Consider the following 20586-nt stretch of genomic DNA (forward strand, 5'->3'; position numbering starts at 1 on the left):
GACTTGAAGATCTACAAGGTCCCTTCGACCAGACTTCTGTGACTCTATTATTCCAGTCAACAGATTATTTTTTTTCTTTAAAGTGCAGCAATGAAGGGAGTGACATAAATCCTCTACTGAAATTGTAACTATTCCATAGACCTATTTCTCAGTCTCCCACTGCATTTTCCAGTGAATTTTCTATGCTACAGATCTTTACAGTATGCTTACTGGATGTGCAATGTGAGGAAGTCAGTGTCTGTGGAGAAAGTACAGGTCTATATCCACCCCTTCCTAAAACAGAGCATGAATAAATGATCCAATTCTGCTGTCTCCTACTGTATTTCATGTATTCGTTGCCTGGATCGAAATGCTCTAGGACTTTAAGAAAGATTAGATTAATAAGAAATGTTATGAGGAATGAGTAATATTTATCATAGTGCTTTGGAACTTTTCAGTAAATACGGAAGAACGTTCTGAGGCTATTTTGGGCCATAAATCATGTGTGCAAGTGCTTCAGCATGTTTTATTTCCTCTCATTTCAGAGGCTGTAATTCCCTACTGGGTTGACAGCTCCACCATTCAAACCTCCTTTGTGGGCAGGCAGGACTGGATTACCATTACAGAGGACTCTTGCATACTGAAGTAGGGGTTTCTACACCAGCCACAGTGTACTGCATGCCTGGCTGATTAGGCACAAATCGTTTTTTTAGGGTAACTGGAAACAGTGGCTGTTGCTGTATGTTCTCACATATAACACACCCCAGAATAACATATGCACCTTCTTTTTGCAAAGGCAGAATGAAGAAAAAAAGCTTTATCCAGAGTTATGGCCGACAGATCAGGGACAGAGCTAAAAAGTCTGCAAGCTATGAACAGGAGAGACCAGGAGCAGCCAGCAGAAAGCAAAATTGCCAGAAGAAAGGTTAGCTTGATTAGTGGAACATCAAGACTGTTTAAAAGGAGAGATGATTGTTCACACCTGTGGAGTGAAGAACAATAAAGCAGTAGGGCAACTGCCATCCTCAGCTGCCTGAAAATAAATCCCATTAATGCTGCTGCTGGGCAGTAGGTTTTTGGAGCAGGAGTCAATGTGGGGGACTTCTCTTCCGGGCAGAAAAGTCAGCTTCTCCACTTAAGACATGCAGCCCAGTTGTTGGGGAAAACTAAAGTGGTGTGTGCAAGAAAATATGGTATTATAGCTAGGGACCTACCCAAATCACAATTACAAGATATTCATGGAAACCGCAATTTTGGGTGGAAAAATGGTGGGCTCCATGGCTTGCTGCAAAAAAACCCAACTTACCAGAAAGCAGAGAAAAGGCCAGAAAGTCCTGCAGTCGGGGCAAGGTGGGGCTGCCTTTGAGCCTCCTGCTGTAAGGCCTCCTCCTCCCAGCTCCCTTCCCATCCACTGCTCCCCTGCCCTTCCCCCTCCATCTCCCCCCACGCCCAAGGGTTCAAAGCCAGCCACCTTGAGTTCAGCAGACCCCTAATTATAGCTCATAGGCTTTTCTTGGGTTTTAAGTGAGAGGGGGAATGTCAAGCATAAGGAATATAAGCAGACTTAAACCAATCCAGTCTGTGGCAGCAGTACCATCTTGCAACAGCCCAAACTCTGATCTAAGGCCTGATTCACATGCACATTCCTTTAAGGAAATAACCTGACTCTTGGAAGTCAATGTCCTGCTTAAAGCCATATATTTAGGCTGTGATCTAGGAAAGACACTTGTGCAATGTTAAAGGATTGCTTAAGAAATGCAATATTTGAAAAGTTTCTTCAAACATATTAAGCTTTGCCTTGGACAATTATAACATGGTGCCTGGGCTGACTGTTCAGGCCACAGTACTGGGGGAAATAGATCTGGCGGGGTTATAGTGGCCCATGAGGTGAATAGGTACCAACATGTGCTCTTGCACACCGGGCTGTATCAACAGTAGCATTGCTTTTAAGCCAAGGGAAGCGATTCTTCCATTCTATTCAGCACTCACCTGGATTACCACGTCCCATTCAGGGCATGGCAGGGCAAGAAAGACTTAGACAAATTAGAAAGAGTCTGGCAGAGAGCAACAGAAATGATTAAAGGTGGAGGAAATATGGATTGCAAGGAAAGACTGGAAAGACAGGGGCAGATCCAGAGGGAGTGCAGGGTATGACCATGCCTCCCCTTTCTGACCACACCGCAGGAGCAGCAGCTGAGACTTTGTAAAGTCCCAACGAAGGTACAAATTCTGCCCCCCGTCCCCTCTGTGCCCAGCGCACCCCCTCCCCTCCCATTTCTCCCTCTCCCTCCTGCTGCTGCCCGTCTCCCTGCTGTCACAGGAGCAAGGAGAGCTCCTCTTCCACTCTAGCTGCTCTGTATGGGGACTGGGGTGGGCACAGCTCAGGACAGCAGCAGCAGTGGTGCCCTCCCACCCCAACTATCCCCCCCTCCCGGTCCAGGTATTACCTGCCAGCCGGGGAGCAGGTGTAGGGAGGGGGAACCCACCTGCTGCTGTCCAGGACTGAGCCCAGACCCTGCACAGCATGGCTGGAGCAGGACAGGAGCTCCCCTCACCCCCAGGACAGCAGCAGCAGGCAGGGGAGAAGGGAGAGGAGATGCCTCTGAGGATGGAGGGGGAAGGCGTGGGGAACTCTGACCTTCTTTGGAACTTATAATAAGTCCCCGACTGCTGCTCATGTGGTGCAGCCTGCCTGCCCCAGTGGGCAGGGGCAGGAGGCTGGAAGTGGAGCGTGCAACCACCCCTAGACCATCATTTGCTGATCCCGCACCCCCCGTTGAACAATCCTACATCTGCTTCTGTGAAAGGTGGATACAGAGGGGATGGTGACAGAATATTCTCTGTGGTTGCACAAGGGAAAAGAGGGAGCAACAGTCTTAAATTGAAGCAAGAGAGATTTAGGTTGGATATTAGGAAGATGTCTTTTTTACTAGTGGGGGTTAAGCATTGAAGCAGATTACCTAGAGAGGTCGTGGAGCTTCTTTTCTTGGAAGTTTTGAAAAGCAGATTAGACAGACATTGGCTGAGATGGTTTGGACAAGGATGATCCTGCCTTGAGCAGCGCTGATCTAGATGACCTACTGAGGTCCCTTCCAGTCCTACTTTTCTATGCTTCTATGACTATATATTAGAGGACTGTCTACTTATTTTCTTAAAAGGGGCAGTAGAAATGATACTGGTAAATATGCTGGGTTCTGCAGTTTCTGGAAGTGTAGGATTTTTATACATTTACACATAGATTTGTCTACAATTGAGGTCAGGTTCTCTTCTGTTGTTTCAGTGACAAGAAGTAACACTATGTGTCACCAGTTGAAAATGTCCCTTGGTATAGGAGGGCTCTCGGGTGGCAAACAGCAGTATATCTAACTGCACCCGGCTGCTCCCTTCCTGCTCTTCAGGTGCTGAGGATATTTTGGGGCTAGAAATTAATGGAACGGAGCAGGCCTGTGCTTTGCAAAATCACAACTGCTTTTTAGGGATTACAGCCAGCAGCATTAATTAAACAGTTGCCTAGCAGCCAGATTTATGCTGATCGGTAAAAACTAATGTTATTAGTGAGATGAAATTGCTACCCCCTCCCTGCCCTCTCCCACAACCACATTCCTGTGCCAAACAGCCTTCAGCGCAGGAGAGCATCATTAGACATCACTGTGTTTCCCTTCCCTGGTCTGGATGAATAAAACAGCATCTTCGATAGATTATACAACTCGCATGCTCTGTGGTATTATTTATTTAGAAATCGTGAGTAAACTACAGCTGTAGTGTTCTCATTTTTCACAATTCTGATAGTTCAACAAACTGGGAAAACATTGGCATATTTTTATTAAGGTACAAAATACACCCCATTGTTACCTACACATATTTAAAACTTGTGAGAAAAGCTCTTATGCTCTAAATCAGATGAAAAATCTTTTCCTTATAAGAAGTTGTGGCAATACGGTGTTTAGTATAACAAGAGTTCTTTATCCATTTAAAAAGAGAAGACATGCTGGCAATATTAACCTAGCAACAGAGAGCAAAGCAGTTATAAAAACCATTGTGTGATCCACATTAGCGGAGTTTGAATTGTTATTTTAAAAACACATAGAAGAGCAGATAATACAAAACACATAAAACTAGGTAATATCAAACATCCTAAAGTTGATATTGTAGACATCTGCATTAAAGTAACTCGATACTTTATTCTGAGGCTCTAAATTAATCTTTTTTTAAGGTACCCTTTAAAATCTTTGCACTTCAAAAACACACGCAAAGTGGAAAAAGAAAATAACCACATTTGGAATGATGCATAGCTACTGAAATTGTATTGTCACTGGATTATGCATATCAGCTTATGTCCTCTGATATTACCCACGAGCAACAAAAATTAAAAAGTGCCATTATTGTGAAAGGAAAGCAAAGTTACTACGTCTGAGTGCATTAATTGCCTCTGAGAAAAGATCAGGTTTTTTAGATTTTTTTGTTTGGTTTTTTTGCTTTTTTTTTTTCCAGCAGGCAGCAGCCTTCCTGACACAGCTTTAACACAGACAGTAGGCTGTCGGACTCTTAGGGCACACACGATTCTTTGGAAATTGCTTGGTATAAAGGAGTTTACCATCCAGACTCTTTTTTTTTCTTGGCTATTTTAAAACCTCTGGTAGTTTCCAGCTGATCATCAGTTGAAATCTGTTCCACAGTGGCCACATAAATAAAGTAAAAGGACATTTTTAACTAAGCTGGCTTTCTGCACACATAGACACGCAAGTCACTGGATGTGTAATAACCTGTATTTCACAGCAGCACACATATGAACCATGAATCTTTATTAAACTGACAAGCACAATAGGAAGTTTGTGGTGCTATATATTCTCAATCTGTTCCCTAAGGCACACCCCTGTGACTTCACCAAGGTGGCAGATACCTTAAAGGAAAGATGACAAGTTAAAAGATGCTTGGTTAAAAGGAAGGAAAGAAATATTCTCTCAGAGAAGCTCCTGGAGATCTAGGATAAGCAGTATTACTATGATTAACAGCAAACTGGAAGAGAAAATTAATGTATGCTTAAAGGTAAGACACAAAAACCCACTATTAAAGATGAATGAAACAGAAGGAAAGACCCAGCTTGTTTCATTTCATTCCAACGTGCAAATTGCAATGCTAACTACAGTATCGCCTTCACTCGCAGTTACGTGAAGGAATGACTTCACTGTGGGAGAAGTCCATGGCCATCGGACCAAACCGGTCGACTGTGTGTTTGACAGAAGATATCTAGCCCAATGGTAAATGCAGATCTTGGGGAGCCATCACAGCTATGGTATTAGCCGATGGAAGTGATCGTGTAAACCAAACAATCTCGCTAAATGCAGGTTTTATGAATCCAGGACATAATTAAGGATTTGTTTTCCATACGATTGTTTCAGTATAAAATCAGGCTGGGCAACTTCACTGATTTATTTAAACTAAATCCAATCCCAACAGCAACTTAAAGTGCCTGCCGATTCCAACTAATGCCCATAAATAAAACAAACAGGTATCAACTGATCATGCTGAAGAAACAACCCTCCCCCGGTGACCTAAGCATCACTCTAGGTGCTTTTAATAACTTGGTTTTCTGAGCCTTGGAGATAAAGTCTTTGTAATGTGTTTTTTCAACTGTCTCTTTTGTTGAGTTGTTTCATTCCTCCTCCTCCTCCTCCTCTTCCTCCTCCCCTTCTTTTCCCATTGTTTCCACAAGGAGATCTGCGGTGCAAGTTGCTTCCCCAAGGCTATTAACAGCTTTGCAGGTGTATTTGGCATCATCGTCCCCACAAACTTCAGAAATAGTCAAAGAACAGTTCCCGTCCTCATCGTAATCTATCTGGAAGTGACGAGACTCCTTAATGGACTGGTCATCTTTGTACCAGATCACCTCAGGGTCAGGGTAGCCTGTGACAGCGGGGAAAGAGCAGCCGTTGCAGTAAAACAAGACATTAAATTGCATTCATCTCTACTTCTCTCAGGTTCACATGGATTTCGGCATGTCTGTAAATCTAAGTCTGTCAAACCCTAATTAAAGTACATTCAAATGATCTACTATTTTAACTATACCTTTATCTGGCGCCTCTATACTATGAATAATACAAGTCTGAAATGAAGGCTGTAGGTATGGGAACTCACCGTTTCCTATACTCTAACTAGAATAAAGTAGAGAGCCTTTCACAGCAACTCATTCATCAGCCAAGGGAAGACCTGAAACTCTTATGACGAGCCTCCACAGCCCTTCACAACGCAAAGTCTTTCTCTGCAGTCCCCACTGCTTAGATTCTGGTCCGTAGCTTTACCTTACGGCAGCCTCGCAGGCATGAGAGCTACTCAAAATCTTTCCTGTGGTCACCATGGTGAGTTTGGGAGGAGGGGGTCCTTGAAAGGCAGACACTGGTTGCCTTTTGCAATACCTGTGCAGAAATATTCTCTGAGCCAAATTCAAGCCTTTGAGAGTCCTTTTGTGCTACTCTATAAAGGGGCCAGACAGGGTGTGGATCTCACCCCAGGAACAGAACACGTAAAATCTGTACATCCTCTTTCCTCCTGCATTTTTTACTCTTTTGATAAAATATTACACCAGTGATCCCCTGTCAGACGCATATTTTCCCTTCTCTCTTTTGTCATGAGTTGTTCTGGAAATTCCTCCTCATTTTTCCAGCCCTTTTAGAGGCCCTCAATAATATTTTTGGCACCATCACTCATACTGAAAACAAGACAGCCCTCCTCCGCACTTGTTCCATTCTGAATTCATTCTGCTTGGCTAGAGATAACCCTGTACTCCCAGTGAGATTTTGCCAGTGTCTTTTATGTCAGTGACACTTCAAAATGCACTGCTTGCTACATCCTAGGGCTGCACTTGCCCTTTCACACCCCCATGCCTTGGTGGCTTCTAGTCAGTTTGCGATTGACTAATGAACCCAGGTCTTTCTCTTCTTTGGTCTTTTCTGACTGATGAGCCCCAAGCTTATAGCTGAAATGCTTAATAGCCCCTAAGTATATGACTTTCCAGTTTGTATTATTACATTTTATCTCATTTTCATTACTCCCATCCTCAAGGTCATTGTGACATTTCAGTGAAGTGCAGCACTGTAATACCCGGTTTCTTCTCCATAGCAAGCACAGAATATCACCCAGCTGCTCAAAGTGTATTCCATTATTGCAAAAATAAATAAATATTTAAAAAAATCACACTGCAACGCACAGATAGTGGTAAAGCTGAAGAGAACCATAGCAAAAAGGCAGGCCGGAGGCACAGAGATGGCAGAGTAGGGGGAAGAGAGAAATGAAGACACGCGTTCATTTAAAGTACCTTCAATTTTGCAGTCAAATCTAGCAGCACTTCCTTCCACAACTTCTATATCAAGGATGGTTTTAGTAAAATATGGCTTTACATGGGGCTTTTCCTCTACCACTTCTTCAAGGAAATCTAGGAGAAAAAAAGGAAGGTTAGTTATGTTATAGAGGAAAATCTCTAGTGATGAATTTGAGGTTTGGATAACCAAACAATTGCTGAGAACTGCCCATTGTTTCATTTCTCTTCCTGCTAGATACCAAACGGATGAGTGGAAGAGTTCCCTTTTGCTTTCATGTGTCTTTAACAGTTAGACAAACAGTCAGATCGTGAATAGGAGAAGGCAACACAGTGTCAATTCTTCTCCTTCCCCTGAATTTGCCCAGACCATGGCATTGGGCTTTTACTGACAGTTGGGACAAAATGTTCTAGCTTGTATTCTGTTTAAAAGAGTTGCTATTGACTGACACAACATTCATACTTAGCAGAACTCACTGTATACATAAAATTATCACTACCTTGTACACATTATTGAAGTCTCTTACCTTCATTTCTATATTTTCTTTGACATATACAGATACCTAAAGGAGTGATACAAGTCTCAGGACTGTTGAACACCTGCAGGTCTGATTGACATGCATGACCGTTATACGTAGTACACCTGAAAATCAGGTAACTTTTTTAGGACCCTAAATATAGATTTGGGTGGCTAACTTTGGGCACTCGTGTTGGAAAATTTTGGCCTTTGAGGAGAAGTGGCAGAACCGTGTTTGGGAACAAAGATGGAAGACATGATCCACCTCCAAGGAGGGATACTCTGCACTGGCCCGTTCCTGCAGGGAGCAAAGCAGGAAAGCCAAGGCTGCGACTGAACTCCAACTAGCTACAAGTATCAAGGACAAAAGTCCTTTTTTAGATATGTGGGGAGCCGAAGGAAAAGCAAGGGCAACATTGGACCCCTGCTGACCCAGATGGGGCAACTGACAACCGATGCCCAGGAAAAAGCCAACTTGCTAAATGAGTACTTTGAGTCAGTTTTTCACCAGTCCCAAGGGGCGCCTCTGCCCATTACAGGGCAGGAACGCCTGGGTGAGGATGATTCCTTACCCTCCATTAATGCTGACCACGTGAAGGAACACCTTGAGAGGCTGGACACCTTCAGCCGGCCCTGACAATCTACACCCCAGGGTGCTCAAGGAGCTGGCGAACATCATAGCCCAGCCCCCGGCACGGATCCTGGCGCTCTGGTGAAGTGCCCGAAGATTGGAAGAAGGCCAATGTGGTGCCGATCTTCAAGAAAGGGAGGAAAGTGGATCTGGCAAACTACAGGCCCATCAGCCTGACCTCTATCCTGGGCAAGGTCTTAAAAAAGATTATTAAAGAGCCCATTCTTAACAGACTGGCCAACGGCAACATCCTGAGGGCTAGCCAGCATGGGTTTGTTGTGGGTAGGTCTTACCTGACCAATCTCATTTCCTTTTACGACCAGGTGACCTATCACCTGGACAAGGGAGAGGATATTGATATCATATAACTTGACTTTAAAAAAGCCTTTGATCTGGTATCCCATGATCACCTCTTGGCAAAACTGGCCAACTGCGGTCTTGGCCTCACCATTATCCGCTGGCTGGGAAATTGGCTCTGTGTTTGGACCCAGAGGGTGGTGGTTGACAGAAGTCACTCATCATGGTGTCCTGTGACCACTGGGGTCCCCAAAGGCTCTGTCCTTGGACCTATATTGCTCAACATCTTCATTAATGATGTGGACACTGGAGTCAGAAGCGGACTGGCCAAGTTTGCCGATGACACCAAACTCTGGGGTAAAGCATCCACACCTGAGGACAGGATGGCAATCCAGGCTCACCTTGACAGGCTCAGGAAATGGGCGGATGAGAACCTGATGGTGTTTAACACCAAAAAATGCAAGGTTCTCCACCTTGGGAAGAAAAACCTGCAGCATCCTTACAGGCTCGGCAGTGCTACGCTGGCTAGCACTACGGAAGAAAGAGACTTGGGGGCAATCATGACCACAAGATGAACACGAGCCTGCAATGCGATGCTGTGGCTAGTAAAGCGACCAAAACGCTGGCTTGCATCCATAGATGCTTCTCAAGCAAATCCCGGGACGTCATTCTCCCCTTGTACTCGGCCTTGGTGAGGCCGCAGCTGGAGTACTGCGTCCAGTTTTGGGCTCCACAATTCAAAAAGGATGTGGAGAAGCTTGAGAGAGTCCAGAGAAGAGCCACGCGCATGATCAGAGGTCAGGAAAACAGATCTTACGATGACAGGCTGAGAGCCAGGGGACTCTTTAGCCTGGAAAAGCGCAGGCTCAGGGGTGATCTGATGGCCACCTATAAGATTATTGGGGTGACCACCAGGATCTGGGGGAACGTTTGTTCACCAGAGCGCCCCAAGGGATGACGAGGTCAAACAGTTATAAACTCCTTCAGGACCGTTTCAGGCTGGACATGAGGAAGAACTACTTTACTGTCCAAGCCCCCAAGGTCTGGAATAGACTGCCGCTGGAGGTGGTTCTCGATGATCTTCCGAGGTCCCTTCCAGCCCTAATGTCTATGAATCTATAATGTCTATGAAACAGACATAGCATACTGCCAGCACCCTATTCCTGCTGGTACGAGTCCTCTATTACTTACATGGGAACTAAATTCTCCTATTCAGTGCTTCTAATTATAATCACTATGCCCCCAGACTGAAACAAAGGAAGCTGACAAATACACCTTTGCAATGAAACATTAGAACAAGTATTTTTAGCTGCTCAAGTGCCTGCAATGGACCGTTCTGAGTAACAGATCAATACAGATGGAAACTGTAACCAAAGACTCCTGTTCCTAAAAAGAGGAAAGCATGGCAGGCTACCTGCTGTCTAAGCAGACAAGCAGCTGAGGCAAGGGCTGCACGCAGCAGACCCAAGCTGCAAGGGGGAAGAGCAAGCTGCCCGTTAGATCTAAAGAGGAACATCTGTGCGGGCTAGAGAGTCACTTGGCTCAGAGTGGGCAGCAGTAGATAGGACCCCTGTCGGAGGAGGAAAGAGGATGGCTATCTTGCAGGGAGTCGAGCTCTCTGGAGAGAGAGGCTGCACGAACCCCACATGAAAGCACGCAGAGGGCAGGGAGGTGAGAGCCCCCGTGGAGGACGTTTGCTCAAATATTTGTCTACCCAGAGTGGGGGAAGTTTTTGTTAAGGTGGTAGCTTGCCTTTTTTCCCCCCTTTCTTGTTTAGACCAATGGACCAGGTGTGGCTATAAGGGGTGAAGAGAAGCCACAGTAGGGTGCCTGAGGGGCACAATGAGTTTTAGAGACCTGCTAGGGGCAGGGTGTAAAACATAGGTGGCCTGAAGCCAAGAGGGCTGAAGCCTGAGAGGAACAACAGAGGCAGCCTGAAGCCAGGTCAGCTTGAGTTGGAGCTTGAGAGGACAAAGATGGGGCGCTGAGGGCACCCAGAGCCTGAGAAAGGTGAAACGAGGGCCAGAAGGGCCCAGAGCCCAGGAGATGTGAAAAAGGGCAAGGGCCCAGAGCCCAAAAAGGGGCGAGACTAAGGGCTAAAGCCCAGAGGAGTCATGTGTCCACTCGAGAGGACCACAGCACCAGTGGTCCTGTTACACACAAAATAATGACTTTCCGATACACTTCTTTAACGGAGAAAAATGAGGGAGATCAAGAGTTGGCAGAAGTGACTGACTTTGCCTCTCTGCTGTATTTTGTTAGGTTCTACTTTGTGTGACAGAGGCTGCCCAAAAAGTTAGTTGTCAACTTGCTCTTTGGTTGGTCTAAGAAGTAGGCACAGTACAGATAAAGCCACCACTCCATCTTACACATCAGTGAAGCTGCTTACCTTCATTTTCTATCTTTTCTGTGTTTATGGGACTGGTAGGTGAATTCACAGAGGCCTTCCTTCCACTCAGGCCAGAGATCATGGCCATGGATGACAGTCTTCCTATTGCTCGGACAGCATGGCCTGTTTTCTGAAAAGTAACATAAAGGCTTCTAGTCAGTCCAGCTCCCACAGGCACCCACCTTTTCTCTAACTATATGGCTGCAAACATGCAACTTGAGGTCTGATCCAAAGCCCACTGTAATCAGTGGACAGATTAATGAGAAACCCTGTTCAAGATTAGTGAGACAGACTTGATTTACCACTTTCAGATGCAGACACAAACTTTTACAAAGGATTCAGATCCATGGACCACATGTCTCCTTAGCAGGGGATGAAGCACATCCCTATACATGAGGCCTATATATAATTTAAATGCCACTGAAGTCCTTAAATTATAACTTAAATATGACTTGTGTGATTGATAGGCCTGAGGCTGAAACAGATTACCCAGAGAGGTTGTGGAATCTCCATCCGTAGAGGTTTTTAAGAGCCAGATAGACAAAACCTTGGATGGGATGATACAACTGGGGATAGTCCTGCTTGCAGCAGGGGGTTGGACTAGATGACGTCCTGAGGTCCCTTCTTACCCTAACTTCCCATGATTCTATGATGCTGGCCCTTTGTGGGAAGCTGAATTTCACCTTGAAATAAATAATTTATAATGATTATAAAGGTGCAACTGAAGTCATCTAAGCAAGCCTGTATAGTGACATATTAGCTGATGTGAAAACAATCACCAAGTGATTAAATATTCTCTGCTGAAATTCTCTATAATATAGATACCAAGTGCAGTACCTTTTGTAAGGTTTGTTTATAAGCACCTGAGAAATGTATGTGGTCATAGGCATAAGGGAACCCATGTAGCTCAGCGTTTTGTAGGCTGGCCAAAAGATTTCATCCAGGCCACGAAGCATCTGCTTCTCTAGCAGCAAGAGAAAAGAAGTAGTGAAGCCATCTGGCAGGGAATAGATAAATGTCCAAGAAGGCTGGTGCTCAGAGAAGTGGGAGACACTGGGTTAGAAGAACAATTCCCTAGTACGTCTTTACAGAGACCAGCTTGGTAACATCAACATAACTGCTCAGTTCACCTTTGTAAGCACACAAAAAGCATCCGCTTCCTCATAACCCCATAAACAGAGGAAGTGAAAACCCATACTTAGAGTCAAATGTTTCAGCACAGTCGTGATATGCGCCCATGCCCCTGCTACTGCCCATCATTAAACTAGCAAGAGAAACCATAGCTGGTCTCCTGCACTTATGCACTGAGGACTGCAACTGGGGTTTTGCATTAGCAGCAGCAAGAGCTTTCTGCAGTAAGTTCTTCCAGGATCATGGCAATTAGAAATAATGAGACTCATTAGGATTTCTAGCCCACTTCCTTGCACTCTTTATTACCTGCCATTTTCTTCTGGCCATATATTTCTTCATCCGGTCTTTGGAAAGTTTTTTGGCTTCCATGGTGTTGGTGTCTTTTTGCAGCCAAGGATGCTGAAGGCACTGAGTACAATCTAAACGAGTCCTGTTTTTACATAAAGAAACAAAGTCAGTATGCCCAATACACAGGACAAAACCATTTATGTCACTGCTTTGCCTTTTCTTTTTTAAGCAAATGATCTCACTAGACTGCACTAGTTTCGGTGACCCAGCTTGCATGGTATTGCTTATTAACTGCAAATTCTTACTACCTGTTACATTCTCTGCCCATTCTAAGACTCCAAAGGGTCTTCTATGGGGAACACTTCACATTTTTAAAAGACCAGTGAAGCACTGTCCAAAAAGAAACATGCATCGTAGCCTGAAGGACAAGCACAGCATAGTCACAGTCCACAAGACTCATCTCTGCTATAAGGCCTACTCAGAGTCCTGCTCGTCTCCTACTTATCCGTATGCCCTTATACTTACTAACTTTCCCGTTCTTGCAAACCACGTCTTTTCCACCATCAAATACAATTAAACAATTTATTTAACTGTATGTTATGTGTATATAACTCTTTGTTCTGTGTTTTCTTTTTTGGCAAGATGCTATCCACAACACTCCCTTGTATGTCGCTGGTCAGACACTGGCATGCTTTATCCGAGCTAGACAAAATTGTTGCTAGGCTCAGATGGACCTTTCACTTTTTTTGACCTTTGTATCTTTTGGATCATAAACCTTCCAGGACAGGAACTGTCTCTTCCCTAGGCTTGTTCAGTGTCTGCTGCAATGGGGCCCCAATCCTGATGGGAACCTGTGGGGGTTACTGTAAAATAAACATTTGCTATTATTACTAAAACATGTGTGAAGCTGTGGTTTTTGTGAGGCTGCACCTTATGAGAACCATTGGGAAGTGTACTGTCACGGTAGTGCCATCCATTGAAGGACACAAACAGCACTAAACAAAATCCTATGAGCAACCCCATCAAACCAAAAGCAGCACTCAATGCAGACATCTGTAGCTCCCATGTGCTGCAGCAGTACATTCAAGATGATGATGGCCACACAAACTACACAACACAACTTCCATGCATTTGGGCTATGGGTCCATCCCTGCAGCAGACATTCAAGTGAAAATGCTCCACCCAGTCTGCGCAATGTAAGGCAGATGATGGCTGCGTGCACAGACACAGGCACTGGTGCAACCGGAGCCCCTTCTACAATAACACCAAGGTGCTTGCAAAAAGGGGTCTGCAGCTTCAGTTAGATGCCAAGTGTGTCAAATGCAACAGTTTTACTTCATATCCTTCTTTAGTAGACTGCTGATAAAGTCCTTGGCATCATCGGAGATTTCATCAAAAGCTTCATCATCAAAGTCCCACGTGGCTGAGGTAACGTTAGCTAAGGTTTCATTGTCATTGTCTCCCATGAAAGGGGAAAGTCCACTGACCCTGGAGATAAACATGCACAAAACAAACCATGTCAGTCTTCAAATGGAGCAGACAGCAGTTCAAATTCTCAGTGACCTTTTCCCAATCTTGGCAGATCTGTACCAGTACAAGTTGTCCTATAACCACTTAAAAAAACAGACAGACCTGAAAGTTAAAGCCTAGACAAAATCCACAGGAACAATTCTGTTTCTTACTAGGCACGTCTACACGAGATACTTATTGTGGAGTTGCCTAATTAGCTACGCAGTAAAGTCTCGGTGTCCACATGTGGGGCCCTATTAGGCTGCAGTAAACTAATAAACGCCACCGTAGGTGAGTACTCGTCAACGCAAGGACTGTCCTAAGGTGTCATTATGTACTGAGCAGCAGCACCCGCCCTGGAGCACCCTCATGGCCCAGTCAGCCCCTGCACAGCAGGCTGAGCCCGCTCGGAGCAGCCCTGGGCTAGCGGGCTGACCCCAGGGCCCTCTGCCAGTCGGGGCTGCTCGGCCCCAGCTCAACATGCTGTGGTCCTGGGCGCACGTGTAAACGTGGTGCCTGGGAGCCACAAACTCCAGCGTGAACTATGCCGGAGTTTATTCAATAGCATTAATAACACGTGTAGACGCGCCCCCTTTGAGGTATTTTGGGGGGAAATAACTCCAGTTTGGTAAAGATGGAGAGGAAAGTAAGAGTTTGTTACCAATTTGTTATATAAAGTTCAGTTCAGCTCTGGTCAGTAACTAAGTAAAAAAATTACATCTGACGGAGAATATCTGCTTCCTGAGTGCATCCAGAACCATCCTGCCAACCTGGTAACAACAGTGCTTCTCGTTCCTGTTACCCCCGGAGGGCCAACACAGCTGAGAGAGAAAGCGAGCTGGAACCTGTCCCCTCCCACACGTTCACAGAGATCTGCGCTAAACAATAATTACAGGGCCAGATATAGCCCAGCAACTTCATTACAGTCAACTGAATTGCACAGATATATCTGAAGACATAATTTCGCCTTCAGGTCTTCTATTACTGATAGAGGTGCATAGAAAGGAAACAACACCCGTTGATTTCTATAGCCTGGGTTGAATCTGCAGGGCTGGCAGAGTAGAAATCTTTGTACCGAACAGCTTTGATCTGTGGACCCTGAGAGCAACATGGAGACAACAGGCAGGAGGAGTGGGTAGGGGGCAGCCGGAGCTGGAGTCAGAGTCCCACATACCGGGGCATGAACCGCCCAGCTGAAGCTTCTTCCCCACCCGGAGGGCTGCAAGACCAGCCGCCACTTGAGGCGAGGGGAGCGGAGCAGCAGCCGCACTGGGAGCAGCCCTGCTGATAAGCTGTGCACGCTGGCTGGGGCCAGGCCAGCAGGAGTGGGCTGGAGTGCAGCATGGGCTGCCCCGTGTGGGGCTCGGCCCCATATGGAGCGCCGTGGGGCAGCCACAGACTGCACCGACTGGAAGAGCTCTGCTGCACGTGGCCCCTGCTCCCCCCTCACCCCCAGCTGGCTTCTGGGACCTAGCACCCAGGCAGCCCCCCTGGCCCGCAACACACATGCGGACATGGCCCCCACTCGCCAGGCACACCCCACATCCTTTCCCACAGGGCATAGGCTGTCCTGCAATCCTATCCCATGCTCCCAGTTTCTGCCTCCCATCTCCCCCGACCACTGCTCCCCACCTGTCCGTGGCCCCATCCTACCCAGGGAGTTTTGGTGAGCTGCTCCAGCACGGGGGGACTGGTGCTGACCCGGCCTGCCACAGATCAGCAAAACTCCCTGTGCGGCCCCTGGGCACAAATAATTGCCTACCCCTGAGCTAGGCTGTTCTCAGCGGTGGCAGATGACAGAGCAAGGAGCAGCGGGCTCAAGTTGCAGCAAAGGGAGTTTAGGTTACATATTAGGAAGAATTTTCTCACTAGGAGGGTAGTAAAACACTGGAACAGGTGACCCCGAGAGGTGGTGGGAGCTCCATTCTTGGCAGTCTTGAAGACCTGGTTAGACAAAGCCCTGGCTGGGATGATGTAGTTAGGGCTGGTCCTGCTTTGAGCAGGGGCCTGGACTAGATGTCACCTCCTGAGGTCGCTTCCAACCCTCATTTCTTTATTTCTAAATCATTTTTGCTTACAGCCACATGGTTAAATTCAGGCTGTAGCATGACTGAGAAGGGCCGACCAGGGCAGCAGCCGCAGGTGCCCCCTTTGTGCATGTCAGGAGAGGTGGGGAAGAGGATGCAAGAGCAGGTATTGCCATGGCGGCAGCAGCGCTGTTGTAATCAGCAAGGCAGGAGCCAGTGCTGCCCTGGATGCCATGTGGCTGCCCCAGTGCCATGCCTCTGAATCCAGGCCAGTGAGTGAGACACAATAGATAATACCCCACGAACATATCAAAATTGTCCAGATTCCCCAGGCATTTGCTTTGCTGCTCTTCATTAATTAATTAATATTTTTTATTCATTTTTTTTTTCAACAGACAATCTAATTAGAAAACCACGTTGAAGAATGCTGTTTCAAGACAGCTTGTGCTCTATTAAATGTTTGTAAGGTGACAACCTATTCCCGTTTATAACGTTTACCACTAGGGGGCAACTTAGCCCAAACTATTTTTTTCAATATACTTGGATTCTTCTCGTCTTTCCTTATTTTTACAGTTATCCATCTTTATAAAAGCCACATTCATTTGATAAAGGAAGAAGAAGAACACAGATTTTTTAAGATACTATAATGGCAATGGCTTCAGGGGAATGGATCTGGCCCAAGCCCTTCCCGTCTTTTTTTCTACATTGAAGCAATGATTATAGGCCACAAACATAGATGTTCAGTTTTATACATTTAGTTTTCATTCTGACAAAGTACATAAACAGTTATGTGGGTCTATATAATGGGAAGTAGAGTATACCATTTTATTAAAAGTGGCAAGAGAGATTCCTAGAATATTTTTCTACTGGGGCTGGGTCCCTGGGTAAAATCCAATGGAAAATCTCCTATTGACTTGCAGAAAACCAGGGTTTCCTCCCCTGTCTGTTTTTTTTCTGCTACTACATATACAGATAACACTGAGTTAAGAAAAGAATAATATGAAGTTCACTGTACTTCAAAATATTCACAATGGCTCTGAGAGCTCCCTGCTATGCATCAGCATGGAGCAAAAGGATGAGGTAAAGAATTGGACTTGGTCTGCCGGGGAAGTGCTAGTCAATGCAGCATCACAAGAGAAATTTATTCTATTTGCATTTAATTACCTCTGTTTCAGTTCCATGCTCTCTTCAGAGCTGATAATTTAATGGCATGTTACTTCCATCCATCACCAAAACAGCTGCTGAGACCACTTGCCAAATATTACAGAATGGGGTCCGCATCTGCAGGACTTCAAGGAAAGGTCTGCCCCTCATTGAACAGACCAGCCACTAGAGCCTGGGATCCAGGGACACTGTTACAAATCCCCTTAATTCCTAAGCACACATGAAGGTAAGAGAAGCAGAAAAGGCTGCTAGTCTGGGACCAGCAGGGAGTTGCAAGGGGTGGAATAATGCCTTTTCCAGTAGATGTATCTCACCCAATATTTTGACCTGGAAAAGGTTATAGTGAAATAGAGGTTCAATGTTGCAAGATGCTGATGAATCAGATCCCAATCCTGAAAAACACTTACGTATATGTGTAACTTTGGCATGCAAGCAGTCCCACTGAAGTGAACAGGATTATACAATGGCCAAGGCTATTTTTGTCCCATGTTGTCACGAACCTACAATATTTTGAGGTGTTTGTGGAGTGCTATGCATGTTTGCTTGAGCTTGTTTCACAAGCTTAAAATCAAACACATGCTTCAGCTCCTTGTAGAATCAGGGCCAGACTCAAACCCCAGCGGTGAAATCTTTGCCTCACTGAAAGTCAACTGTTTTTGTTCCTTGTGGGACAGAATTTCATCCTTTTTGGCTAACTCTCAGCGAACATCAGCAAATGTTACAACTGAAGGCTACCTAAATTGATTCGATTCATTTAATCCTTTCTTTAATTATTTGCATTCAATTCAGATAGATGAGTAGAGCTCAGGGTCAGAGTCAGGAGACTGGCCGTTTTGTATAGCTTGAGTGCTATATTATAAAACTTTTTGACTAAGGCAATTTTTTTCCCATGTTGTCACAAACCTACAATATTTTGAGGTGCTTGGGGGATGTCATGCCTGTTTTCTTGAGCTTGTTTCACTGATATGGCATGTATAGTCTTCAAGTATAGGGCGCGTCAAGCTGTATTAACCCTATTGTCCTTATGTTTGTATGCACTGTGATACTGGACAGACATGTACAGCATATGTTACAAAGAGGCCAGGACTGCATTCATGAGAATGATCTTCAGGTATTGCTACATAAGCAATAGGTTTCCAGTAGCTGTTGCACTCAAAAGCTTAACTCTGCTCTTAATAGTGCGCTGAGTCTCATAACAGGCTACATATTAACTTACACACAGTACTCCCTGTACTCTTGGGCATTAGCCCAAGCAATATAAGAAGACAGAATCGAACATCATTACTGGCAATAGGCAAGAGATGATGTGTATCACCTGCTCCACCAACTGTTACCTGAAGACCTGAATAGATGGAGGCTTAAGAGGCTTAAAAGGCATAAACTGTTTATACATGAAGCCCATAAGCTCCTGGAAGAGACTGCGGATGCTGAACCAAACCTATGGGCAGCAATGAGTGGGACCACTAGGAAAGATCAGACCTATTCCAACAGCATTTTATACCAATGCCAAATGAGTCCCCTTTTGGGCACAACCTTGACAGAAAAGCATAGATCAAACTGAACAGATCTGTGACCGGATGCTTCAAAACAACACTTCACAAGATGAATATCTTGGACAGCCCCTGCGTGAATATGGTGTCCAACGAACAGCGCTGCACTTAATCGAAAGCTGCAGTCTTTACAAATGCCCAGATGGGGTAGACTGAATCCGCACATTGAGCAATAATTTTAGACAGTGGCTCACAGATTTGGAAGTTGATACCCCATGCCATATGAAAGACAGTCTCTCACATCTGGGAGAGGCTCAAAGCCTAAATGCCTAGAGAAGTAATCACTGAGATTGGCATCTGACATGGGTATGTCTACTGAACAAGCAAATAGACCCTGGAGGACATGGTCTGAGGTACGAGCCAGGTCCTTCCAGATAACGATGAACTTACCTTTTATAAGGAGAGGCCTGTGGCAAGAACAACACCTTGGAACAGGCTATTCAGGAAAGGATATTTCTCACAGCGGGGAAATTAAATGAGACAGTATCTTTAGGATACTGGATTAGTAATCTTTGTCTGAAAGGTTATACATATTATCCTGATCATAATGGCATCGGGAAAGATTTGTGGTTGAATAGACAAATATACTTTTGGGAAGGGGAAGAAGCTGTATGCAGTGTGGGCTCCCCAAGAATTCAGTGCATATTGCATGGAAATGGCCAGATAAGAAACCATGCTTAAGCTATGCCTGGAGAGCAAGTGTTTGGTCCTTGCTTTGGTATCTGTAACAGAGCCAAAGAATTTACCTGATGCAAATACCGCAGAACTAGCTGTGCTGCAGTAGCACCATGGGCTAGAGCCTTGTATGGGAGGTCAGATAGGTGCACAGAAGAGGCCAGTAGCAGTAAGTCATCCTGAGGCTGAGCCAGCAAACTAAACCAGGAAACACCTGAGGCAGCTCAGGGAGGCCCGAGGCCAGCAAAGGGCAGGGCCAGGGAGGTATATGAATACAAGCCCTGAGCCAGTAGGTCGGTCTGGCCCTGGAGGCTGCGGAGGCCACAGCGGGGCACCTGAGGGCACGTGGTGATTTAGCCTACAGTGAGGGGCATGCTAGGGGCCTTGATTCAGGGCATGCCATACACTTAGACCTGAAGGGGAGTTTAAAGCCCAGAGAGAGAGGAAGAGAGAAAGACTGAAGCCTAGCTTCGGCAAGGGCAAAGCCAGGGCCAGGGGCTCCTGTGCACAAAACGGACAGAGACAAGGGCCAGGGGAGGCCCAGGAGCCTAAGTCAATTCAGTGAGTGTATCCCAGAATGGGGCAAAGACGAAGCCAAATTAGGAGGTCAAGGGCTGGAACCCAGAAGCCAGATCGGGCACAGTGGGCCCAGGCTAAGGGAACCAGTGGGAGAAAAGGGGCTGAGGTCAGGAAAGATGAGGTCCCAACAAGGGTACAGAGGCCTGAGGTGGCCTGCTATCTGGTTGGGTCCAAGTGCCCACTGAAGTCATAGAATCACAGAAGTCGGGTTGGACGGGACCTTGTAGATCTTCAAGTTCGACCCCCCGCCTGGGCGGGAGAAAAACTGGGCTCAAATGACTCCAGGCATCCAGCCTCTTCTTAAAGCCCCCCAGGGTAGGAGCCAGCACCACTTCCCTTGGAAGTCGGTTCCAGCTCCTAGCCGCCCGGACTGGGAAGTAGTTCTTACGGATGTCTAATCTAAACCTCCTCTCCAACAACTTGTGGCCATTATTCCTTGTTATGCCAGGGGGCACTTGGGGAAACAAGGTCCCTCCCAAACCCTTCTGGTCCCCCCTAGTCAGTTTATAGATGGTCACCACGGCCCCCCTCAGCCTTC

General features: G+C 45.9%; 1 protein-coding gene across 4 annotated transcripts in view; it reads right to left on the minus strand.

Moving 5' to 3' along the window:
• Positions 1-3691: 3691 nt before the first annotated feature.
• Positions 3692-20586, minus strand: part of MYLK (myosin light chain kinase) — a 345718-nt gene continuing 328823 nt past the window's right edge. For all 4 annotated transcript variants that reach the window (XM_019554015.1, XM_019554016.1, XM_019554017.1 and 1 more), the window contains 5 exons: positions 13880-14032; positions 12563-12686; positions 11126-11255; positions 7292-7408; positions 3692-5883 (listed from right to left, as the gene is read on the minus strand). In XM_019554015.1, coding sequence (XP_019409560.1) covers positions 5633-5883; positions 7292-7408; positions 11126-11255; positions 12563-12686; positions 13880-14032 — 775 coding nt within the window. In that variant the 3' untranslated portion in view covers positions 3692-5632. The remainder of the gene's footprint in view (positions 5884-7291; positions 7409-11125; positions 11256-12562; positions 12687-13879; positions 14033-20586) is intronic.

The sequence above is a fragment of the Crocodylus porosus genome, unplaced genomic scaffold (assembly GCF_001723895.1).
Source record: "Crocodylus porosus isolate Cpor-Errol unplaced genomic scaffold, CroPor_comp1, whole genome shotgun sequence".
In the NCBI taxonomy this organism is placed as follows: domain Eukaryota; kingdom Metazoa; phylum Chordata; order Crocodylia; family Crocodylidae; genus Crocodylus; species Crocodylus porosus.